A 25112-nucleotide genomic window follows, 5' to 3' on the forward strand; every position below is an offset into this window, starting at 1 on the left:
TTTTATTAAGCTTACACCATATTGTCTTCTTGTAAGGAATATATCTTGTATACTATAAAATAGAGTCTTGTATACTATAAAATATAATCTTTTATACCATTCATACCATTTCATGTTAAGTTTCACTTTGGCTTTTTAATTTTTTTCATTACGTGTGTCGTTTTATATTTCTAATTTTTATATTTATTATATAATTTATTAATAAAAAAAATCAAACAAAATTTTATATTAAATAGAGATAAAACAGAAAATTAACATTTTTTCTAATTCGTGTGTAAAAACTTTAAATAAACTTATTATGAAACAAAAATCAATTTTAATTGATAATTAAATATTCAGTCGCCCGAAACCAGCAAATAAAAATCAACACAACTTTTACCCATACCTTACAGTGGATTCACTTATCGATGTTACATCGAGAACATAGAATTCATAGGCTATTCGGACTTTGGTGGATCCACAAGATGTAAAACTTATTGAAAGTATACCTTTGAGTCGAGTACACTCAGAAGATAGGGATGGATGACATTTTACAAACAATAGGAGATATACAGTTAAATATGGATATCAGTTAGAACGAGTGTACTCGGATATAGAAAGAATGCTACCAGAGTATGGTCCATCGGTTTTGCTGCTAAAAGTGTATTGATGGAAAGTACGATGTCCACCTAAGATAAAGCATTTTTTCTGGCAACTAATATCATGATGTATAGCGGTTAAGAAAAATTTAAGGTCAAGGAAATCCAAGGAGACACACTATGTGCACGATGTGGAGCACCTGAGGAATCAATAAATCATGTTTTCTTTGAATGTCCACCGGTTGTCCTGGTGTGGGCATTATCACAGATTCAATCGAATCCAAAACTCTTTCCCCTTCAATCAATTTATGCAAACATGGATCATTTATTTTGGAGGGTATCCCCAGAAATGGAAGATCATCACTTTGCATGGATCTTACGGTATATATGGAAAGCAATAAACAATAAAGTTTTTAGCAATCTGGATATGGATCCGCAAGATACTCTCAAATTGGCAGAAACAGAGTCGGTACTCTGGGCTGACGCACAATTAGCGCTTACTCAGCAAATCGACCGAACTACAACAGGCGAGACAATACCGTTTGCAACAGTTTCGAAAAACCGCTCATCATCTCCTCTTTAAATATCGCCTATCCTCCTCCTTCATTTCTCACCACTTTTCACATCGAAAACCAACAGAGAAAATTCCTTAGTGTAAGTCAATAGTTCGAACTATAAAATCTACGAAACACTTTCGAACTATAAACTCTATGAAACACTTTCGAAGAGCGAATATTCGCTTATGGATTTGAACTATAAACTCTATAAACTCAGAGAAAATTCATTCATTTCTCACCACTTTTAACATCGAAAACCAACATAGAAAATCCCTTAGCGTAAGTCAATAGCGAAACACTTTCGAACTATAAACTCTACGAAACACTATCGAGACCCAGGATACATATTCGCTTCACTTGTCTGCCATGATTGTATCCTGGGACTCGATATTTGTACAGTCTTGTCTTACTACAGAGCGAATATTTAGAGTTAAGGAAAGAAACTATATATCGACTCCATGTCCGCTTGCGAAAACACTTTCGTATCGTTTTTATATTCGGTTTTAGAATCGTCTATTTCTTTAACATCGCTTTTATTATATCATTTATGTCAATCCGGTTATCCAGCTTCTACATATAGCTTCCGCTTTCTATCATTTTGTTTTCTTCACATTTATCTGCATTGCTATAGTCTTTGTCTTTTGGTTTCTTCTAGAAGAGGACATTGTTGTTACAATGTCTTTCAGAAAAAGTTTTGATACTTAAAACTTTTCCTGATACCTTACCTTTGCATCAGGTCGTGGAGATAAAAAAAAAAAGGCTATGTCTTTAAGGTGAAACAAAGCTCAAAAGGTTCTTTTAAGCATCTCTTACGTATTTCGGAAACCACACATCATCTTTAAATGTCATGCTGATCAAGAACCTATTCATTCTTTACATTTCCAACTTATTAAAAACATTTCTTTTTCGAATTGGTTTTGTTGATTGATGGGTGATAGTAGTATATATATACACACTTCTCATTCTTGTTATCATCTAGTTTACCTCTTAACAATACTAGAGCTTTATCAGTTATAATGTCAGGCTATGCCAAGACAACATATGGAGGAAAGAGCAAATTTGTTGATGAAGCTTGTGCAGTTCACCCACCGAAACAGAGTGATATCATCGGTAAAGTCATCATCTTTACCCTTGTAGGGCTTTGCATTCTGCTCTGCCTCTTCATCAGCATCGGTTTCTATGTCCTAGCCAAGCCACTTAAAACAAGCGTGACGTCCGTGGCTTTAAGAAACCTCAGGTACAACGATACATCGTCATCATGGCCTTATTTCAACGCGACACTAGCTATGAAGATCAGAATAGAGAATCCAAATTTCGGCTTCTTTGAGTTTCCAACTAGTAAAGGAGATATCATGTACAATGGTCGACTTGTTGGTGAAATAAAGATTAATGGACAGCGAGTGGGTTCATACAGTGCCATCAGGACAGCGGTTAGGACAGAAGTGAGTTACAGAGAGAATAAGGCATCATCTGTTTGGTTGAGGAATGATATAAAGAGAGGGTTGATTATCCTCAAGATTGAAGCTAAACTGAGAGGTGAAGTACACTTGGTGGCTTTGAACAAGAGAAGTGTGAATTTGAAGTGTTTGATGTATCTTAATCTGAAAGATGAAGTGATTCAACGTTTGTGGTGTAAATGAAATCTCTCTTAGTTTAGGTTTAGCGTTTATGTTGCTCAGTTGATATTGAAATACTTTGGTTGTATATTAAAATATATCAATGGATTGATTTACAATTATTATGTACATTTTGTCACTATAAAATTCATATTTTTCATTTCTACATTATCACGGTTAAAATTTGTATTTAAAATTCTTAAAGTGAAGTTTGGAATGCTATTACCAGCAAAATCTTTGTTCTTAAAATTTTTTAAAGTTACATGAAAAAGATAAATGTTGAAAGGTGAGTTTTTTAAAAAAAAAAAAAATTCATAAGATAAGTTGCCTTTGATTAATTTTAATATTGTTTGTGTTTGTTAACATAAGAAGCATCATCAGCTTTGTCGTCACTCTTATCTAAACTTCTTGATATCTTTTGCTAATTTATGTCTATGCATCTATCATTCTCCAAAGACGCAATCGTTTTTAGTTTTATTTTATTTTTAATCTTTGTGTGTGGTTTCAGTGAAAGAGCATCTTTGATGTTGTGACTTGAAACAAATTCTAACAACAACGATCAAGTAAAGTATCAATACTCTCTCTCGCTATACGTAACTTTCAAATCCACACCATTCATTATTAGATGAGTTTAGTTGAACTTCTGAACCTTTATTATATAAAGACTTGAATGATCCATAAAGGAGAATAACATTTATAATAAGGGGTCAACATGAACAATACAATAAAAGTTCCTTATATACCAAAGGAGAGCCACAAAACACCAGTTTCGTGAATTGCAAACAACCCTGGTAGTTTCAAAAGCCTGCCCTAAAAGGCAGAGGAAGTGAGAACCCACATATGGAATAAATAAAAGTTCCTTATATACCAACGGTTATTTTTGTCAAGACTGGATAAGATTTAGAAGGCTATAAACATTTTTATGTTAATCTTAATAATAACTTTTTTTTGGCAATTTGGAGACTATCTGATCTATGAATAATAATTCTTAAATTTTGGAGAGTAAATCGAATGTTTCATATGGTTGTGACCAGAACCGGCCATGTTTTTGGTAAAGCTATCATAGCTCTTCTAGAACCACCATTTGCCCATTTGGTCCATGCACCAACAAAACCTGGAAGCTCTCAAAGCATGTTGTAGATTTCTTGGCGAAACTTAACTTCATTTCTTGTCGGATGAGATTTAGCTCGATCGTGCTCGTGGACTTCTTGATGTTGTGAGATGTCATGATCAATACAGTTTCTGAATTTACTACTTTACATGAAACCGATCCGGTCGGAAATTAAAACTTGGATCCTTAAGTAAAATGCCAGTTGATGCAGTCAGCGTCATGCTGTTTTTAAACAACTTTCTTGTTCCAAGAAGTTAAATCAACACTCTCAAGATTCGTCTCGTGTAACAATATCATATCTATCTAATTAAACTATTTAATTAAACTATTTGAATGTGTTTCCTTGTTATAAAAGCAACTTTACTCACAGAAATATCGTTTTTACACGAGCGAGGTCATCTTCAATCCGTCTTCTTCAACAAAATATATAAACCTAAACTAAACAAGTCGACAAAAAAAAAGTAGAGCAAACAAAACAAACAGAAAAGTCTCTCACAATCTTAATTGATAATATTTTCTGGACACAAACACCGAGTCAAAGATCAGATCAAGGATAACGTGTCCAACAACTGGATCATTTTAAAAAAAGAAGTTACGGGTTGGACTTTTCTTAGGTCTTAATCATAGTATGCATAGGCAGTAAACGTTCATGATTTACGTTTTAAATTTGTTCTTATTCATTTAGTTAACAAAATGTTAATGTGTTATATTAATCAAACAATGTTAAACTCAATATATATACAAACTTGTGATAGATAGTGTAACATGCAAAATGCTTACACGAATAATCTACAAAAAAGGTCCTATACTCTAGACTTTGTAGCATAACTCAGGTACCAAAACACCCTTGAACAAACACACTTTTCCTTGCATATAAAAGTGTTGTTTGTATAACAATAATGATGTTTTAAGATAAAATACCATATATATATAACTAACTGAAATAAAGATAATCTTTTTAAAAAAATGTGTAGCTGTGGAATTCCAACTAAGATTTGACATAGAAATCAAATGGGAGAAACAATACTAAAGAGAAGTTTAGATTTCTTGTATAAAGAAATAAATATATAAAAGAAGAAAATGGAAGGTAAACAAATCTAAAATCAAATAGTAATAAACAAGAAAACCATATTCTTCATCTTTACAAGATATCCACATAACAAAGAAGCAAAAAATAGAGCATCAATGGAAGGTTTAATACCAGCGGTGTATAGGGCCGTGAAGAAGAACCTTACTCGCCGTCGCTACGAGCGTATCTCCTCCACCACAACTCGTGAGTCTTACCAAAACGAAATGAACGTAGACGGTCACCACCGACGTCGCTGGTCCGTTGGAGATATCTCGTCATTATCAAGCCGGGAAACAAAAAGAGACGGCGGAGCTACGGAGAAGAAGAGTTGTTCTCCGTCGCGTGAAGGTCATCAGCTCGTAAAGTTCAAGAGCCTTCGTTTGTTTTCTTGCATCACAGGTCAATAATATACTTAACAAATTCAAGAAAATTATAGGATATATGATTGTTTTTTTCGTGTTTTGGTTAACTTATAACTATAAAAATTTGTGATATTGATCATGTACGTACTCGTCATCAACTTATCTTGGTGATGATCGTCTCTTTTTTTTTTTTTTGGTGATCATGATCTTCTTGTGAAAATGTATATTTGATGGGTCCTAAACGAGAAAAAGAAAACTTGTATGGGTCAAAGTGTCAAAATATCTATAATCCAAAGAAGGCAATGCGCCTTTAGTTCTCTACAAAGTGTGAGTGCGTCTGTAGATAACTTCATTGTCACTCTCATCTTCTTCTTCTTCATCATCAGACACAATCACACAACCACCATTACCAAGCATATCTAACTTCCCATCCATATCAAACACTGCAACCGTTCCTTAGAAAGAAGAGTAACATTTATTGTAAAGAGGTCAACATGAACAATGCAATAGAGAGTTCTTGGATAGACCAAAAAAAAAAAAGAGCTACAAAACACCAGTTGGTGTAACTGCAAACAACACTGCTAGTTTCAAAATACAGAAGTGAGAACCAAACATCTAACTTCCACAGCAGATGATTTGGTAAAATCTATCTCAGCTCTTCTAGAACCACCATTTGGACAAAAACTCAGGAAGCTCACCGCATGTTTCCCTCTCTCAAAACATCGATCATGTTGTAGATTCGCTGCTCTGCTTTCAATCGAATCTGCATTTCACCAAGAGTGTTGAAAACAACAATTAGCATCGTTATAGAGATAGAGGTGGGACTCGAGAAAAAGCTGAGATTCAGGTCCCACAGGATCATTATGAGCAAAAGGAGTATGCTTTAGAACCTTTTTGGCAAGGAAAAGCACGGCATCAACAGTTCCCTCAGCGTATATTGATCTGCCACATACATTGTGCTGGAACTCAAAGGAGACACTGCAACAAACCACAAAGGAAAGGAAGCTAGTTATGGAACATACACAGTTTCACAATGAAGATTAAATAATGTTTTAGATATTGAATTACGTTTTATCAGGTGATGTCAAGTGATAGAGATGGAAAGCGTGGCCAGAGACATGCTCTTCAGGAACCCCCACCATCTCAATTTGCTGTTTAGGATCCCTAATCAATTGTATCTACCACACAAAAAAAAAAATTGTATACAAAGAAAATTCATATTCAGAGATCAAATAAGATAAGTCATAGCCGACATGTAAAGAATAAAGTACAACTAATGCACCTGATCCATGTCGTAAGACACTCCCAGCTCCTGGAAGCAAGAGATAACAGCTTTTGCTGTTCCGGAGGCATCCAATTTGCTAGCTTGATGAGACTCCATCACCTACATATTGGTGTTGATTATTAGACGTAGCAAGAAGTAATATAAAACTAACAAAAGTAAGAAAGTAACCTCCAAGGAGTAACCAGAAAAGGCTCCTGGGAACTGCTCAGCCATAATCTCCATTGCCGCAAGAAACGCAACAACCTAGTGAACCAACAAGGTAAAGAGATATGAGCTAAAAAGATCTTAAAATCTTTCTACCAGAAACATCCGAGTACACACATACCTGTTTTCCCATCTGAGGAGAAATCACAGCGTAAATCTTTGCTTCTTCAACAGTTTCATACAACTTGTTCCTGTCTCCACCGGTTGTTCCCATCACGAAAGGAACACCTACTTTGCTATACAGCTCCGCATTATCTACATTATTTTTGCAAAAACACAAAAACTTTATAAACCCAACAACAGAGAAGAACCAACTCAATCAAGGATCAAATGAGAGATTTTGGAGCTACCAACATACCATTGACTGCAGATGGGATAGTGTAGTCGACAACAATCAGCTCCGGGTGCTTCTCAAACACGGAAGAAAGAACCTTCTCTCTCTCCGCAGGACCGTGCACAGTAATCTCTTTTCCACACACCTCAACCGTCTGACCAGCCTCAGCAGCAGATCCAAACGACGTAGGAACGATGTTGACACCCGCAGAGTCTGCTGCTTTGATTACAGCCTTCCCCATTTTGCCACTGCATCCATTCACCTGATAACAGATAATCTACAAGCTTAACCAACACCAAAGAACATAACCCCATTGCTAAAAGACACTAAATTTAACTTAAACATTCCATAAGACACATACCATGATGGATATGCCATGTCCAGGCAAAACAGACTTCACGGCCCCCTCACCGGACTCCTCCGTCGCCGTCATGGATAAAACCACCGGAAGACGACGTTTCACACTGCCCTGAAAACTAACACGGCTTCTACATGGAGTCTGATTCGTTCTAGAAGCAAATGCGAGACGAGGGTTCACTGGACGAGTAAGGAACACACTTGAAGACGCCGTGAGCCTGTGATTAACACATGTTTCTCTCAATAGAGTTAAAAAAAAAAACAAAATCAATAGAATCGAAATGGTACCAGTTCGTCGTAGCCATAATCCCTATGGTTCAAGAATTGTTCTTCTCCACGAGACTAAAAAGTTTAGTTCTTTCAGTTTTGTCTGAAAATACCGGCCGGCGACAAAAATTGAGAGTTTTAGGGCTTCGTCAAACCGGAAATCTCTAAACCAAACCAATGGATTAAGTAGTTAACCGGAATCTATTAAATTGGCTAAACCGACGGTAGAGAGGGTTATCTTTCTTTAGACTCACTCACTCACAAACTCCTAACCGCATCTCAAATGAAGTCCTTAGCTTCGCCGCCGTGCCTCCGCCTGACTCCGACAACACGCCGTCATCTCCACCCTCGTCAGCCGTCTTCCGCCTGTTATCCTCACGGTCGAATCAAATCCAATAGCCTATCATTCTCCTCATCCGCATCTGGTATTCTTTTAACCTTCTCGCACTGTCTCTCTTAAAGCTCAATACTTTTTTGAGATGTTAAGAGTTCCGTGTTAGGTTTCGCGTCAACACTCGCTGTAGTAGAGAAGGAGCTACGCTCGTCGTTCGTGACGGACGCTGTTCGCCACGTCACAGGGTCGCTTATGAGAGGGGAAGGTCTTAGATTCGCTATAGTGAGTTCTCTCTTTCCTTTCGCAAAAGTCTTTACCTTTTTTCAGGATTTGTTTTGAGTTCTGGTAAGATTCGTTTTTTTATCTTTCAAGGTTGTTGCTCGTTTCAACGAGGTTGTGACGAAGTTGCTTTTGGAAGGAGCCATTGAGACTTTCAAGAAGTATTCAGTCAGAGAAGAAGACATCCAAGTATCATCTTTTTTCTGTCTTAAACTTAGTTTCTCTGATGCTGATGAGATTCTGTTTAATCAGGTTGTATGGGTTCCCGGTAGCTTTGAGATAGGGGTTGTTGCGCAAAGGCTTGGGAAATCAGGAAACTTTAATGCTGTTTTATGTATCGGTGCTGTGGTATGACTCTTGCTTTAAACCAATTCTCAGGGCCATCTGGTTGTATGTGCTCATTCATATGAATGACTTCTTAGTTTGCCTTATGTTGCTGAGACATGTTTAAAGAGTTGGGTTTTTTATCTACTTTTGTGTCCTTTGTTGTGTGGTTAGATAAGAGGAGATACCACACATTATGATGCTGTTGCAAACTCTGCTGCATCTGGAGTACTTTCTGCTGGCATCAATTCAGGTTTGTCTCTATATTCATTTGTGTAATATGCATTTCCAAACTCACAGAGGAAAGTGCTGCTTCATTTTTTGCCTTTCTCGAGATTTTCATACACCATCAATTTAGTTCTAGCTGTTGAGACAGTGTTGATGTCATCTTCTCTTGCATTTAGTTTAGCTTTGTAGTAGTAGTAACGCTTTTGATCCCGAATTTTGCAGGTGTTCCATGCATATTTGGTGTACTGACATGCGAGGACATGGATCAGGTTAGGTTGTGTTAAAGAAAGATTGATGAAATGTATAGCTGATTCATCATAATGGATAAATACTAAATTATTTAATATATTGTGGTTAAAACTGAAACTCCAGGCTCTGAATCGATCTGGTGGCAAAGCCGGAAACAAGGGAGCTGAAACTGCCTTGACAGCGGTAAGTATACATCATTATCATCAATCCTTTATACTCTTAGAACAAAGATGTACAAGTTCCTGATGATTACATTAAGAAAATGGTCATGTTATCATCATATGATCAAGTCCTTGAATTTTCTCTCTCCTTTTTTGTCTTTCTGCAGCTCGAGATGGCGTCGTTGTTTGAGCACCACCTGAAATAGCCTGCTCCTTCCATGGATGAGCAATGATCACGTATGAGAGAACTTGTTTGCTCTGTCGCATTTCGTTACGATCCTATCTCTGAAACTTGTACCTCGAAAGATTGTCAAAATGTTTTCCTTTTTTACCTTTGTGTCGAATACTTTTGTAAGCTTTTTTTGAATCCTCTGTAATAATAATAGTTCCTCTGAATGTTGGGGCTGTTGAGTTTTCTTTTTGTACCAATCAAAAGTATGGTTCTCATCTGTCATAATATCTTGAAACTTAGGTGTCAAAATGCAACTGAAGAGGCTTTCTAGCCAGCCAATAGTGACTTGACACGATGGATTTGTCGGTGAGGCGAAGATTACGCTTCAACGTTTATTAGTTGATAGTTAAGTCTAAGTTCAACGAATCAGCCAACTCTACACAAGTCTTGAAAGCACTCTTTTGTCTCTCGGTGACTCTCACATTCATCCAACTCTTCGGGTAAAGACTCAAATCCACTTCTAATCCTTATCTGATCCTCCTCTGTATTTGATCTAGAAGAAGGTGATGATTAGATCGAGTTTTTGCTGATTCTGACCTTACTTTTTACCCATCTGTTTGACATTTTACTTGATCTAGCGCTATCCTCTTTAGATCGAGTATTAGGATCAGCGTCTTTCTTTTTTTTGCTTTCTTGATTCATGTGAACAGACATGCAATGTATGTTGTTGTTAAAATCTACTGTGATGCGAGTTCTTTTTCATGGGTTTTGGTCTCCTTTCGTTTCTAGATATCTTGACAGTGTCTTCGTTTGTGATTTGATGCTCTTAAGCTTTATGTTTTCTGTAGCACTCATTTGACCCTCTGTAATGATGTCACCTTGCTGCTTAGGTATGTCTACATCTGAGAACAAAGTTGAAATCGTGGACAGGGCCCACAAGGAGGAAGAGAAAGAAGAAGACGGTAATGGCGGTTTCCTAGACAAGGTCAAAGATTTCATTCACGACATTGGCGAGAAGATAGAGGGAGCCATTGGCTTCGGCAAGCCAACAGCTGACGTCTCCGCCATTCACATCCCCAAGATCAACCTCGAGAGAGCAGACATTGTCGTTGACGTCCTCGTCAAGAACCCCAACCCAGTCCCCATCCCCCTCATCGAGAGCGACGGGAGGAAACTCGTCTCTGGACTGATCCCTGACGCTGGAACCATCAAGGCACATAGGGAAGAAACCGTTGACTTTGATCTACGATGACATCAAGAGCACTTACAACGACATCAACCCCGGGATGATCATACCTTACAGGATCAAAGTCGATCTCATCGTCGACGTCCCGGTCTTGGGGAGGCTTACGTTGCCTTTGGAGAAACGCGGAGAGATCCCCATCCCGAAGAAGCCTGATGTTGACATCGAGAAGATCAAGTTCCAGAAGTTTTCTTTGGAAGAAACCGTGGCGATTCTCCACGTGAGGCTTGAGAACTTGAATGACTTCGACTTGGGGGTTAATGACTTGGACTGTGAGGTTTGGTTGTCTGATGTGAGCATTGGGAAGGCAGAGATATCAGACTCTGTTAAGCTTGATAAAAACGGAAGTGGGTTGATTAATGTGCCGATCACGTTCAGACCAAAGGACTTTGGTTCTGCGCTTTGGGATATGATCCGTGTTCAAGGAACTGGGTATACTATTAAAGGTAATGTGGATGTTGATACACCGTTCGGAGGTATGAAGCTTCCTATTATCAAGGAAGGTGGTGAGACTCGTTTGAAGAAGGAAGATGATGACGATGAGGTTATTATATCTTCTTCTCTTTTGCTTGTAGCTTGAACATTGTTATATGATTGTTTTGCTCATAGAACTTATCTTTGGTTTCTTTTTTCAGGAGTAAGGAGAAGAGATCAAGAAGATGAGTGTGTTAAGTACTGTACTGTATCTCTGATGTTTGAAAATAATGTTGTTTTTATCAAATTTAAAAATCCTCCAATATATTAAAGAAATCACTTAAATGATTTGGGTAGGTCCTCACTAGAAATAATCTGATATATAGATATTTGCTTCTTTTTCTCCATGACTTCTCTTCGTCGCGAATAAAAAAGAAATATTTTGGTTCCATGCAAAAGAAATGAAAACAGAAGCATAAACATTTATCATTCATGCATATTAGAAAAACCCAGTGTTCTAAAATACGGTTGGTACATCTGTATATATGCTGTTCAGTAGTACACTGTAATGCTTTTTTGTAACAGCAGAATAATATGATTATTGTTTATAAGGTATTTATACAGTATTTATACAGCGTTTAAATGACAAATCATTTTTTTTTTCAAACTTAGATTCTAACAATCTTAACTAGAACAAATAATAAATTTTCTAACATTACGTTAACAAAATTTAGAAAAAAGTGATTTTATTTCATCTTCTTATAGTTTTTAAAGCTCTAACAATATTATCTAAAATAACCAAATCGTTTCCTAAAATATGCTAACAAAAAAAAACAGAAACATTTACTTTAGAACCAGGATGAACTTTAGATAACTAACTTAATATTGTTAGAATTACTATCAAGTATCAACCAAAGAATCTTTTGTAAATCTAACCTAGACAAACGATAATAACAAGAGGTCAAGATTTATTAAACATCTACCATATCTCATAATAGGTTATATAACAAATTTTAACTTTTGTTACGTTTAATATTTATAATTTTGAACTTATTTTCTAACAATATGATGAAGATTTAATTATTTTCATTTGCAAATCAGTTACTTTTTTGTCAACAAAATGATAAAAGCGTGATTTTAGTCAAGACATTTTCAAACCACCCAATGTAAATATATAAATTTATGTTTTTGAAAATATAGTAAGTTCATATGTATCCAACTAAACATTTTCAGACTAAACTGTAATAATAACTTTTTGCAAAGTAATTTTTTTAATATTGTTTAATAAATATGATGTCCAACTATATACATAATGATAATTTTACATGATAAACTATGGTTCAAAATCCATTTAAATAATATAATTTATTTATTTAGGGTCCTACTTATATTTATTGATAAAATGTTGTCATTTAAATTTTGGATCTATGCACTTTTTCGTTAATGATAGATTAGATTGGATATTAAATATATAAATCTGAAAAATTCTGTTACACTAATTCATTTTGCTTACCAATTATTTGGAAATCAACAAACATGACCGATATTTTTACCAAGTGACATTTAGTTTCGACATACAAAAATATCTATCTCTAAATATGACATATACAATACAATATAGTATACCTGAAATCATTTTATTATGTCTCTTTATATTTCTCACTGCTACGTAGACTAATTCGAACATTTTATTTATCAAGATTTTAATGTATGCGATGATAATTAATAACTGGTGCTATAGGGAATTGGTTTAACTAAGCAATTGTCTATTTTTATACGTATAAATCAATCTATTGGTAGCATATAAGGTTAGATGCAGGTAACCCATATTAAAAATTTCAAGCACGAAATGTTTAAATCATGTTTTTGACATAGATTTACTGGAACAAATTGATCTTAATATTCTAATAAAAACAAAATAATTACATTAAAAAATATTTACTAACAAAACAAATAAGTAAATGAACTACAAACTACATATTCTAGATTAAAATTTAATGAAACTGTGAAAAAGTTTTAACACCATTTTATAAAAAATAATCCCGCGTTTTAACGCGGGTTAAAATCTAGTTATAAATAATAATTTATGGTAACTAGTGTAATAATGTTTGATTAATTCTTTTTATATTTATGTACTACATAAAATAACTAGTAGAACACAATTTATAGAAATCGACATAACGATTTCATTTTCTTATATAAAATATTATATTCGTATATAAAAAATTATTATTATAATTATTTTTATAATGTTCATATATGCTTTATAAGTAATTTATAAGAAAAATCAAAATTTTATAAAATTATCTATCATCGCTTACAAAATTATTATCTTAATTTTAAACTATTTCTATGAGTTTACAAAACATTTGCAAAAAAATAAAAAATTTCATATATATTAAACGAGAAGTCACTTAACCGATTTTGACTTACATGTTGATCATTTGTGAAATTAAAAAAAAATTATTATGATTTGCTTGGTCGATAAATTTTAATTTTATTTATTTAGTTTAGATTTTAAATAAAATAAAAAATCTAGAACCAATTAATATCAATTGTCAAATAATTTAAATTATATTACAAATAATGATTTATGAAACTAATTGTTGAAGTTATATAATGAATAATAACGTTTGATAATTCTTTTTATATTTATAAACTAAATAATATAATGAAGAAACTTTTTATAATTTTTAATTAGATCAAAAATATAAGATAAGTCTATAACTAATTACTATCACTTGCCAAATAATCTAAATGATATTGAAAATAATAGTTAATGGTAGTTAATTTTCAAAGTTATAGAAAGTGTAATAATGTTTGATCAATTCTTTTTATATTTATATACTGTATAAAATAATGAATAGACAATAATTTATAGAAATTGATATAATGATTTCATATTCATATAAAATATAGTCGTATCTATAATAATTATTAATCTCTTATAATGTTCATATATGTTTTATAAATAATTAGGTTTTAAAGATTAGACAGATTATATTTAACGAAACATGTGAAAACTTTGATTTAAAAAATGTTTTGCATTTAAGTCAAATAATATAGTAAATAAGGTAATGTTATGATTGAAAGTAATTCTCGGATGAATTTTTAGTTTATTGATTGTACGTTTTGTACTTCCATTTAAAGAGAAAAATAAATATTTGGCAAAAAATATGTAAAAATTAGGAAAATATTAGCAAAAATTAATAAAAATAACGAAATGATAATGAAAAAAATAAGAAAATATCGAAGAAGATGCATAATATGTGTTGGTGAAGTTATTGTGATAATTACATATATAATTCCACAAGAATTTGTTATTACTAAATATTAATCAGTTATTTTTACATCAAATTTATAGAAATTTTACGACTGATTTTCAAACTAAATTAAATTAAAAATTATATTTTTAATGTTTCAAACTATATATGACATTGTATACATGATATTTATTTACATACAATATATATATCTGTGAATTCGCAGGCACCTACTAATGTCTTAAGTTAGATGAAAGACTTGTTTTGTTCTGCTTATGATGGATCAGACTTTTGAATAGAGCTGTCTGGCCTTCTTATATCAGTTTGGTCCGGTTTTATTGGACCGGGTTTCATATATCTTTTCTATTAAAAGAGAAGTATCATTTTTATCTACTACAAAATAGTCATACTAAAAGTCTAGGTCATATATTCAAATAATTTTTTTCTTGTTTACATTAGTTTATTTAATGTATAACACTTCTAAATAATTATAAGGATATTAATAACAAATACATTTTAACTATAAATTTAAATTTTAGTTTTAAGAATAACAAAATCTGTTGAGAAAAAATCTAACAAAATATTTTTTAAAATTTAAATTTTCTTTTAATTAATGCACTGATTAATTTTGAAATTAGTAGTATAATATTATTATAAATTAATTTTAATTAATTTTTTATTATAAACAAAATAATGAAATTATATGCTAATTTTATAAATTTTATAAGTATATTCTACATTATATTAAAATAGAAGTAATTAATGAATTACATATTAAAATTATGTTTTTTGTGCAAACATATTAAAATTATGTTGAATTGGTAAACCAATATATTTTGAAAAATACTTTCATTAAGATAAATAAATAAAATATCATTCACCGTTTAAAGTGACTAAAATATCATTCACCTTTTAAAATGATTAATATTCATAAATTAAGTAATAATTTTTACAAAAACTAAAATTGTTAACATATGTTAAATTTTAATATTTAAAACTATATATCATCTATTAAGTTATTTTTAAAATGAAAGCAATATATTATCATAAATTATTATATACAAAATAATATAAAATTTTATATCTATAAATGAAATGTTACCTGCATAGGTGTGCGGGTTAGAATCTAGTATACCTTACAAGAGTTGACATAAACACGCTGGCCATAACCTAAATGATGCACATAAACTTCAAATCTCAAGTGATTTACCGTAATCTATAATACACGGATCAACCGTAATTTCTAGTGATTACCGTTAGTACTGTGTTAAAGATCTTATTGAGTGCCATTTTAATGGTTTGTAAACAATTATCCAAAACGTTCGTTCTCTTATCAATTATCTGATGATGAATTATATCGTAATCATTAAATCCTAATTCATGAGATTAATCATTTTTATCGCTAAGCTTCCTTTATATATTAAAAATTAGTGAATTGGTGCAGTTCTCTTATCTTATGTAATATTTTTGTCTATGTGAAAATTTATTTGGCACATACAATAAAAAAACTCTATAAATTAATATTATTGGGACTATGATATTTTATTAATTTATAGAATTATTAATTTACAAGAAAAAAAATCTTCTTTATATTTTTTTGTAAATATTTTTATTTATAAAATACCAAAAAGTTGATTTTACTATATATGTTAATTAAATTTTAGAAAATAGAATTTCATATTGTTTTACTATATTATCTAGTGTATATTTTTATGTTTCATAGAATTCAAATGTGGTTTTCGATATAATTTTACTACGTATTATCAAAATATATTGAAATTTTTAAAAAATAGAGATAATTTCATTGTTGATATAAAACCAACAATATAATATTTAGTTTGTACTTATATAAAATGTATATATAGATATATTATTAATTTATGATTTCAATGGGACCATACATTTACATAAAATTTTTTAAAAATTTATTATCTTATTATTTTATCGATTTCTGTCATATTTTGAACCGGCATAACTCATGAATTTTTTTTATTAATATATAGTATTTATTGATTGTTTATTTATAGATTAAGGTTAACCACCCATTAATCGCTGCCTAATTTCAACAATAGAACTTGTGTATCATACCCCTTGGATTTAACTTGCCACTAGCAGCAAGTGACAAATAAACTGGTTTGTATTTCTGAGTCACGGTCGAACCGGGTGGTCTGAACCGGAATCATTAGGAATCCGTCATGCTTTAGAAACCCTGAACCCTTTAGTTTCTCGTCTGTCTTCGACAGAGCCAGCCGCGTCTTCTCATCTCTCTCTCTTAGAATCAAGAAGCTCTTCGATTTCGCATCTCTCTCAGGTTTGACTCAATCTCAATTTTAGAGAAAAACACAGCTGCAGACTGTTAATATCGGTGTTCGTTTGATAGATTGTAGCTCGAGAGCGTGAGATCCATCGCACGAAGATCCTACCTTTTTTACACTGTTTAGAGCAGCTCACTCCCAATGTCAGCCCTTGTTGCGCTATGCAGAGCTCGAACTGCTGCTTCTTCTTCTTCTTCTTCTTTGCTCAACAGCCTTGTTCGTCCAGCATTTCGCTGTCTCTCCACAGGTAATACTCATACTCTTGACCTTCCTGAATATATGATCGCTAGTTTCGAACTACGCTACTTGTTGTGACGAAATGATTATGCTTGTCTTGTGTTTCATTCTTGGGTGGCCTTTATATGATAAAAGTTTTAAGCTTTCAGGGGTTTTCAATTAGTTTTGGAGAGATGTGATCTATAGGTTGAACTGTGAGGTGTTTATCCATAAGCATTATTCTTACAAAAAAAAAAACCTTTAGATACTGTTAGAACTGATTTATCGAGGATTCCATAGCTTTTGTGGGTTTGTCATGGCATAAAGCCTTTGCTTCTCTTTTATGAGATGATGACCGGATTAGCTTGCATTTGTTCACCTTTTTTTTTTTGTAACTATGTTTCCACAATGTAGTAACCTGAGTACTCAATTATTTCATGTTGAGATACTTTTGTGTTTTCAAGGGCTGAACTTGGTTATATCCAACTCTGGTGCTATTATTTTTATGTCCTAAATCTGGAGCTAGATTCTTCTCTTAATCCTGGTGTTTAACTGCCTCAGAATTTTGTTTTTCTTTATTGTTTGTATCCTAAATGATGAATTAAGTACATAAAACTAATGCATGTATATGGGACTTGGGTTGTGGTCGTGTATGCTGCATGTATGGTTTTCTCTAACTAGGATTGAGTTATGTTTTGAGTATATACATCTTCAAACTTGGTTAAGGACATCATGTTCATATGTTAGTATATATGTTAATCCAGACTCCAGAGTTCTCTTCTAGCTTTGTGTCCAAATCCACGCCTTTTGTTTTATGATTATGACACACAACGATATATGAAGGCCTCTAGTTTTATTTTTGGTATTTTTCCAGGTTTTGGTGATGTGCAGAACAAAACACTTGTGGCAGAAATGGAAGAAAAGATGCTCCACATGGACATCAACTCAATGATAGGAAGCTCCATGCCACTAGGTATGATGCGCATAGGAACAATCATCCACAACATCGAGATGAACCCAGGGCAAGGCGCCAAGCTAGTCCGAGCTGCTGGAACAAACGCCAAGATCCTAAAGGAGCCTGCTTCAGGGAAGTGCTTGATCAAGCTTCCATCAGGGGACACCAGGTGGATCAACGCCAGATGCCGTGCTACTATTGGTACAGTGTCGAACCCGTCTCATGGAGTGAAGAAGCTGTATAAAGCAGGACAGAGCAGGTGGCTGGGGATAAGACCCAAAGTGAGAGGTGTGGCGATGAATCCTTGTGATCATCCACACGGTGGTGGTGAAGGGAAGAGCAAAAGTAGTGGAAGCAGAGGAAGGACATCCGTTAGCCCGTGGGGGAAACCGTGCAAAGGGGGTTACAAGTCAGCTAGTGTCAAGAAGAAGAAGAAGAGATTGGCAGCTAGAGAAGCCAAGATGTGATTCATATCATGAAAGGAAGTTAACTCTCAGGATTGTTTTAATGATATTGTTGAATCTGTGAGAGTTTTAATTTTAAGCTTAATAAAATCAGAACAATCGTTGATCCGTTATGGATGAAGATGCTATGAAATTATGAATTTTGTTGTGTGTTTTCTTTTTCTTTAAATTGAAATCAAACGGTTTTCTTTTAATCATGGCCACGTTTTTCTGTTACTGGAAGATTATATTGATCTTAAACCAAAGTCAGTGATTTACAGATTCCCGGAAATAAAAGCCAGTGTAAGAAGGATCATTCTCTAGAGCCATAATGTTACATGACAGTTGGAGTATTTACAATTTAGATGGCTTTTGTTGTCAAAAACAACCAAGATGGCTTTTCTGAGAGAGATAAGGAAGTCAGTTTGACATCTTCCTACGTCTAAACAACCTACAATTTCAAAAGTTTTAAGGGAGTTTTGAAAAAAATGAAAGAGATCAAATGAAGAATGGTATTAGACTTTGAAAGAGGGAATAGTAAATGGAGCACACAGAGTTTGAAGCTTGAAAATGAGACTGTAACAAACAACAGAGCAGAGCAGCCAACATGGTGGCCATTTTAGGTCCCACTCCTCCATATTTATTCCTCATTTCTGTTATTCCTTTCATTTATATACATTGAAAATTATCTGAAGTTTAAAAAAACTACTCCCTCCGTTTCATATTGTAGAATAACAAAATCTGTTGAGAAAAAATCTAACAAAATCTTTTTAAAAATTTAAATTTTCTTTTAATTAATGCACTGATTAATTTCGAAATTAGTAGTATAATATTATTATAAATTAATTTTAATTAATTTTTTATTATAAACAAAATAATGAAATTATATGCTAATTTTATAAATTTTATAAGTATATTCTACATTATATTAAAATAGAAGTAATTAATGAATTACATATTAAAATTATGTTTTTTGTGCAAACATATTAAAATTATGTTGAATTGGTAAACCAATATATTTTGAAAAATACTTTCATTAAGATAAATAAATAAAATATCATTCACCGTTTAAAGTGACTAAAATATCATTCACCTTTTAAAATGATTAATATTCATAAATTAAGTAATAATTTTTACAAAAACTAAAATTGTTAACATATGTTAAATTTTAATATTTAAAACTATATATCATCTATTAAGTTATTTTTAAAATGAAAGCAATATATTATCATAAATTATTATATACAAAATAATATAAAATTTTATATCTATAAATGAAATGTTACCTGCATAGGTGTGCGGGTTAGAATCTAGTATACCTTACAAGAGTTGACATAAACACGCTGGCCATAACCTAAATGATGCACATAAACTTCAAATCTCAAGTGATTTACCGTAATCTATAATACACGGATCAACCGTAATTTCTAGTGATTACCGTTAGTACTGTGTTAAAGATCTTATTGAGTGCCATTTTAATGGTTTGTAAACAATTATCCAAAACGTTCGTTCTCTTATCAATTATCTGATGATGAATTATATCGTAATCATTAAATCCTAATTCATGAGATTAATCATTTTTATCGCTAAGCTTCCTTTATATATTAAAAATTAGTGAATTGGTGCAGTTCTCTTATCTTATGTAATATTTTTGTCTATGTGAAAATTTATTTGGCACATACAATAAAAAAACTCTATAAATTAATATTATTGGGACTATGATATTTTATTAATTTATAGAATTATTAATTTACAAGAAAAAAAATCTTCTTTATATTTTTTTGTAAATATTTTTATTTATAAAATACCAAAAAGTTGATTTTACTATATATGTTAATTAAATTTTAGAAAATAGAATTTCATATTGTTTTACTATATTATCTAGTGTATATTTTTATGTTTCATAGAATTCAAATGTGGTTTTCGATATAATTTTACTACGTATTATCAAAATATATTGAAATTTTTAAAAAATAGAGATAATTTCATTGTTGATATAAAACCAACAATATAATATTTAGTTTGTACTTATATAAAATGTATATATAGATATATTATTAATTTATGATTTCAATGGGACCATACATTTACATAAAATTTTTTAAAAATTTATTATCTTATTATTTTATCGATTTCTGTCATATTTTGAACCGGCATAACTCATGAATTTTTTTTATTAATATATAGTATTTATTGATTGTTTATTTATAGATTAAGGTTAACCACCCATTAATCGCTGCCTAATTTCAACAATAGAACTTGTGTATCATACCCCTTGGATTTAACTTGCCACTAGCAGCAAGTGACAAATAAACTGGTTTGTATTTCTGAGTCACGGTCGAACCGGGTGGTCTGAACCGGAATCATTAGGAATCCGTCATGCTTTAGAAACCCTGAACCCTTTAGTTTCTCGTCTGTCTTCGACAGAGCCAGCCGCGTCTTCTCATCTCTCTCTCTTAGAATCAAGAAGCTCTTCGATTTCGCATCTCTCTCAGGTTTGACTCAATCTCAATTTTAGAGAAAAACACAGCTGCAGACTGTTAATATCGGTGTTCGTTTGATAGATTGTAGCTCGAGAGCGTGAGATCCATCGCACGAAGATCCTACCTTTTTTACACTGTTTAGAGCAGCTCACTCCCAATGTCAGCCCTTGTTGCGCTATGCAGAGCTCGAACTGCTGCTTCTTCTTCTTCTTCTTCTTTGCTCAACAGCCTTGTTCGTCCAGCATTTCGCTGTCTCTCCACAGGTAATACTCATACTCTTGACCTTCCTGAATATATGATCGCTAGTTTCGAACTACGCTACTTGTTGTGACGAAATGATTATGCTTGTCTTGTGTTTCATTCTTGGGTGGCCTTTATATGATAAAAGTTTTAAGCTTTCAGGGGTTTTCAATTAGTTTTGGAGAGATGTGATCTATAGGTTGAACTGTGAGGTGTTTATCCATAAGCATTATTCTTACAAAAAAAAAAACCTTTAGATACTGTTAGAACTGATTTATCGAGGATTCCATAGCTTTTGTGGGTTTGTCATGGCATAAAGCCTTTGCTTCTCTTTTATGAGATGATGACCGGATTAGCTTGCATTTGTTCACCTTTTTTTTTTTGTAACTATGTTTCCACAATGTAGTAACCTGAGTACTCAATTATTTCATGTTGAGATACTTTTGTGTTTTCAAGGGCTGAACTTGGTTATATCCAACTCTGGTGCTATTATTTTTATGTCCTAAATCTGGAGCTAGATTCTTCTCTTAATCCTGGTGTTTAACTGCCTCAGAATTTTGTTTTTCTTTATTGTTTGTATCCTAAATGATGAATTAAGTACATAAAACTAATGCATGTATATGGGACTTGGGTTGTGGTCGTGTATGCTGCATGTATGGTTTTCTCTAACTAGGATTGAGTTATGTTTTGAGTATATACATCTTCAAACTTGGTTAAGGACATCATGTTCATATGTTAGTATATATGTTAATCCAGACTCCAGAGTTCTCTTCTAGCTTTGTGTCCAAATCCACGCCTTTTGTTTTATGATTATGACACACAACGATATATGAAGGCCTCTAGTTTTATTTTTGGTATTTTTCCAGGTTTTGGTGATGTGCAGAACAAAACACTTGTGGCAGAAATGGAAGAAAAGATGCTCCACATGGACATCAACTCAATGATAGGAAGCTCCATGCCACTAGGTATGATGCGCATAGGAACAATCATCCACAACATCGAGATGAACCCAGGGCAAGGCGCCAAGCTAGTCCGAGCTGCTGGAACAAACGCCAAGATCCTAAAGGAGCCTGCTTCAGGGAAGTGCTTGATCAAGCTTCCATCAGGGGACACCAGGTGGATCAACGCCAGATGCCGTGCTACTATTGGTACAGTGTCGAACCCGTCTCATGGAGTGAAGAAGCTGTATAAAGCAGGACAGAGCAGGTGGCTGGGGATAAGACCCAAAGTGAGAGGTGTGGCGATGAATCCTTGTGATCATCCACACGGTGGTGGTGAAGGGAAGAGCAAAAGTAGTGGAAGCAGAGGAAGGACATCCGTTAGCCCGTGGGGGAAACCGTGCAAAGGGGGTTACAAGTCAGCTAGTGTCAAGAAGAAGAAGAAGAGATTGGCAGCTAGAGAAGCCAAGATGTGATTCATATCATGAAAGGAAGTTAACTCTCAGGATTGTTTTAATGATATTGTTGAATCTGTGAGAGTTTTAATTTTAAGCTTAATAAAATCAGAACAATCGTTGATCCGTTATGGATGAAGATGCTATGAAATTATGAATTTTGTTGTGTGTTTTCTTTTTCTTTAAATTGAAATCAAACGGTTTTCTTTTAATCATGGCCACGTTTTTCTGTTACTGGAAGATTATATTGATCTTAAACCAAAGTCAGTGATTTACAGATTCCCGGAAATAAAAGCCAGTGTAAGAAGGATCATTCTCTAGAGCCATAATGTTACATGACAGTTGGAGTATTTACAATTTAGATGGCTTTTGTTGTCAAAAACAACCAAGATGGCTTTTCTGAGAGAGATAAGGAAGTCAGTTTGACATCTTCCTACGTCTAAACAACCTACAATTTCAAAAGTTTTAAGGGAGTTTTGAAAAAAATGAAAGAGATCAAATGAAGAATGGTATTAGACTTTGAAAGAGGGAATAGTAAATGGAGCACACAGAGTTTGAAGCTTGAAAATGAGACTGTAACAAACAACAGAGCAGAGCAGCCAACATGGTGGCCATTTTAGGTCCCACTCCTCCATATTTATTCCTCATTTCTGTTATTCCTTTCATTTATATACATTGAAAATTATCTGAAGTTTAAAAAAACTACTCCCTCCGTTTCATATTGTAGGTAGTTTTAGAGAAATGTTTTTGTTTCAAAATGTAAGTAGTTTTCGTAGTTCTAGATAACTTTTACATTTATTGAATACAGTGTGACCAATCAAATTAAATAGACTTATTTTTTATTGGTTAAATTATATCAAACCTATTTATTATAAAATACTTTTTAAAAACATAATAATTTTCTTAATCTTCGCGCTTTTAGCCAAAACTACTTATATTATGAAACGGAGGGAGTATAAGGTAGCACTAGAACATATTTATATTCCAAAAATAGAACACAAAAAAAATTCTTTAAAAAAAATTAATTAAAAAAATTAAAAAATTATATTTGAGTTTGGTTAGAGATCAGAGTTTAGAATTTTGTATTTAGTATTTCACGAGTTGAGTGTAGTATAAAAAATATAAAATTTGGAAGAATATAGTCATTTTACTATTTAATTAATGTTATTTTGAGGATTCTTCTTGTGTGTTATTTTGTCATTATTTTCTTGTAATAGCTAAGATATTTACCCCCAAAAAACATGATCAAGTTGTTTTTCCTCTTATCTCTTATTGCAAGAGATCAGATGAAGAATCATTAAGATACATGCAATGAATCCAAATAACCTCACTAGCAGATGCATGAATTTTGTTTTTTATGTTTCTGATATTATACTTTTAATTACCTTTTTAGTCTGCTCATATATTTTCCCAGACTTCATTTCAAAGCTGGATATTCGACAGTATGTCCACTTTTGTGACTGGTTGGTCGGAAAAATGCCAGGGAATAATTAATATTCTTGAACAATATGTCAATTTGCTTTGTATTTTTGAACTAATTTTTAAAAGGTTACCATATAAATTAATTTGACCTCAAAAACTACCAACGTGAAATAGAGATCTTATTCCACTAATCCGTTTTATACCAAAAATATTAACTCTTATATAAATTCTTTGATTAATCAAGAGAAGTTTGGACTTTAACTTTAAATTTTCCATAAATTGAGAACATAGATGGTGTAAAACATTATTTTCACTGGAATTGAACTAAAAGTACAACATGATCAATCCATGTGCTAACCCATGCGTTTAACCACTAAATTGCATAACTGCTATATAGTTATGAGGTTAGTTTATGTGTTAGTACCAAAAAAAGATTAGTTTATGTTTTGGTACATATAGTTGTAATAAAATTTAATATGAATTTGCTCTAACAATGTTGTATATGTTACGAAAGACAAAAGAAAAGATGAGCCGCTTTCGTTGAAAATATAAAAAGACGTGGGGCCCGTTGCACTATTTGCACAGTAAATTTCCTTCTATATATACGAACGTTTGCGTTCGTTTGTAAACACACCATCCTTCTCCTTCAATAACACATCTTTTCTTCTTATCAGTATTATCTTCTTCGTACGGGTATAAAATTTTGCTTTATTTAAATTCTTGTGATATAATAAAATTCCAGTTCTTTTTATAACACGTTATCAGCACGATCACTCTGCGATTCGGTAAAATTTATTTGTATCATTTATACCCTGTTATAATGGTCGGTATACCGCCTCTACTATTATTTATATTATGTTATAATGGCCGGAATACCGCCTATATTATTTACTAATAATTTAATTTATTTATTGGTCGGCCGAGCCGCCTTATATCCTGTTTATTATTTATTGGTCGGCCGAGCCGCCTTATATCCTGTTTATTATTTATTGGTCGGCCGAGCCGCCTTATATCCTGTTTATTATTTATTGGTCGGCCGAGCCGCCTTATATCCTGTTTATTATTTATTGGTCGGCCGAGCCGCCTTATATCCTGTTTATTATTTATTGGTCGGCCGAGCCGCCTTATATCCTGTTTATTATTTATTGGTCGGCCGAGCCGCCTTATATCCTGTTTATTATTTATTGGTCGGCCGAGCCGCCTTATATCCTGTTTATTATTTATTGGTCGGCCGAGCC

The 25112-nt window shown here is 32.9% G+C and overlaps 6 protein-coding genes and 1 pseudogene across 6 annotated transcripts; 6 read left to right on the forward strand and 1 right to left on the reverse strand.

Annotated features, from left to right (window-relative positions):
* The first annotated feature begins 1991 nt into the window (after positions 1-1991).
* On the forward strand, positions 1992-2793 carry LOC106333394 (late embryogenesis abundant protein At1g64065-like). The gene has a single exon (XM_013771843.1). It carries the CDS (start codon positions 2152-2154, stop codon positions 2773-2775), a length of 624 nt encoding a protein of 207 aa, XP_013627297.1. The 5' UTR covers positions 1992-2151; the 3' UTR covers positions 2776-2793.
* A 2196-nt stretch (positions 2794-4989) lies between these two features.
* LOC106334125 lies at positions 4990-5473 on the forward strand. The gene has a single exon (XM_013772464.1). The coding sequence runs from the start codon at positions 5048-5050 to the stop codon at positions 5336-5338; it is 291 nt and encodes a 96-aa protein (XP_013627918.1). The 5' UTR covers positions 4990-5047; the 3' UTR covers positions 5339-5473.
* Positions 5474-5745: 272 nt separating this feature from the next.
* Positions 5746-7854, reverse strand: LOC106328178 (4-hydroxy-tetrahydrodipicolinate reductase 1, chloroplastic). Its single transcript, XM_013766562.1, has 9 exons — positions 7762-7854; positions 7478-7691; positions 7141-7378; positions 6904-7037; positions 6747-6821; positions 6576-6677; positions 6362-6471; positions 6184-6271; positions 5746-6056 (listed from the first exon to the last, which is right to left on the reverse strand). Exons 1-9 carry the CDS (start codon positions 7776-7778, stop codon positions 5988-5990), a joined length of 1047 nt encoding a protein of 348 aa, XP_013622016.1. The 5' UTR covers positions 7779-7854; the 3' UTR covers positions 5746-5987.
* A 119-nt stretch (positions 7855-7973) lies between these two features.
* LOC106328179 (6,7-dimethyl-8-ribityllumazine synthase, chloroplastic-like) lies at positions 7974-9731 on the forward strand. The gene is made up of 8 exons (XM_013766563.1): positions 7974-8165; positions 8241-8356; positions 8447-8542; positions 8606-8701; positions 8852-8930; positions 9128-9174; positions 9278-9337; positions 9483-9731. The coding sequence occupies exons 1-8, from the start codon at positions 8024-8026 to the stop codon at positions 9519-9521; spliced, it is 675 nt and encodes a 224-aa protein (XP_013622017.1). The 5' UTR covers positions 7974-8023; the 3' UTR covers positions 9522-9731.
* A 275-nt stretch (positions 9732-10006) lies between these two features.
* On the forward strand, positions 10007-11492 carry LOC106331772 (annotated as a pseudogene).
* A 5055-nt stretch (positions 11493-16547) lies between these two features.
* Positions 16548-18513, forward strand: LOC106329438 (60S ribosomal protein L2, mitochondrial-like). The gene is made up of 3 exons (XM_013768093.1): positions 16548-16718; positions 16788-16969; positions 17813-18513. The coding sequence occupies exons 2-3, from the start codon at positions 16864-16866 to the stop codon at positions 18358-18360; spliced, it is 654 nt and encodes a 217-aa protein (XP_013623547.1). The 5' UTR covers positions 16548-16718; positions 16788-16863; the 3' UTR covers positions 18361-18513.
* Positions 18514-20660: 2147 nt separating this feature from the next.
* Positions 20661-22626, forward strand: LOC106329426 (60S ribosomal protein L2, mitochondrial-like). The gene is made up of 3 exons (XM_013768077.1): positions 20661-20831; positions 20901-21082; positions 21926-22626. The coding sequence occupies exons 2-3, from the start codon at positions 20977-20979 to the stop codon at positions 22471-22473; spliced, it is 654 nt and encodes a 217-aa protein (XP_013623531.1). The 5' UTR covers positions 20661-20831; positions 20901-20976; the 3' UTR covers positions 22474-22626.
* The last annotated feature ends 2486 nt before the right edge of the window (positions 22627-25112 follow it).

Source organism: Brassica oleracea, chromosome C3 (genome assembly GCF_000695525.1).
Source record: "Brassica oleracea var. oleracea cultivar TO1000 chromosome C3, BOL, whole genome shotgun sequence".
In the NCBI taxonomy this organism is placed as follows: Eukaryota; Viridiplantae; Streptophyta; class Magnoliopsida; order Brassicales; family Brassicaceae; genus Brassica; species Brassica oleracea.

Excerpts from the sequence above, each read along its gene's own strand:
- LOC106333394 (XM_013771843.1), top strand. The coding sequence starts at position 2,152 with ATGTCAGGCTATGCCAAGACAACATATGGAGGAAAGAGCAAATTTGTT.
- LOC106334125 (XM_013772464.1), top strand. The coding sequence starts at position 5,048 with ATGGAAGGTTTAATACCAGCGGTGTATAGGGCCGTGAAGAAGAACCTT.
- LOC106328178 (XM_013766562.1), bottom strand. Across the intron at positions 6,822-6,903 it reads CTCCTCAGATGGGAAAACAG|GTTGTTGCGTTTCTTGCGGC; the intron begins GTATGTGTGTAC and ends TTGGTTCACTAG. Across the intron at positions 6,057-6,183 it reads TGCTTTTCCTTGCCAAAAAG|ATTCGATTGAAAGCAGAGCA; the intron begins GTTCTAAAGCAT and ends GGTGAAATGCAG.
- LOC106328179 (XM_013766563.1), top strand. The coding sequence starts at position 8,024 with ATGAAGTCCTTAGCTTCGCCGCCGTGCCTCCGCCTGACTCCGACAACA. Across the intron at positions 8,166-8,240 it reads ATTCTCCTCATCCGCATCTG|GTTTCGCGTCAACACTCGCT; the intron begins GTATTCTTTTAA and ends GTTCCGTGTTAG. Across the intron at positions 8,702-8,851 it reads TTTTATGTATCGGTGCTGTG|ATAAGAGGAGATACCACACA; the intron begins GTATGACTCTTG and ends TTGTGTGGTTAG.
- LOC106329438 (XM_013768093.1), top strand. The coding sequence starts at position 16,864 with ATGTCAGCCCTTGTTGCGCTATGCAGAGCTCGAACTGCTGCTTCTTCT. Across the intron at positions 16,970-17,812 it reads ATTTCGCTGTCTCTCCACAG|GTTTTGGTGATGTGCAGAAC; the intron begins GTAATACTCATA and ends GTATTTTTCCAG.
- LOC106329426 (XM_013768077.1), top strand. The coding sequence starts at position 20,977 with ATGTCAGCCCTTGTTGCGCTATGCAGAGCTCGAACTGCTGCTTCTTCT. Across the intron at positions 21,083-21,925 it reads ATTTCGCTGTCTCTCCACAG|GTTTTGGTGATGTGCAGAAC; the intron begins GTAATACTCATA and ends GTATTTTTCCAG.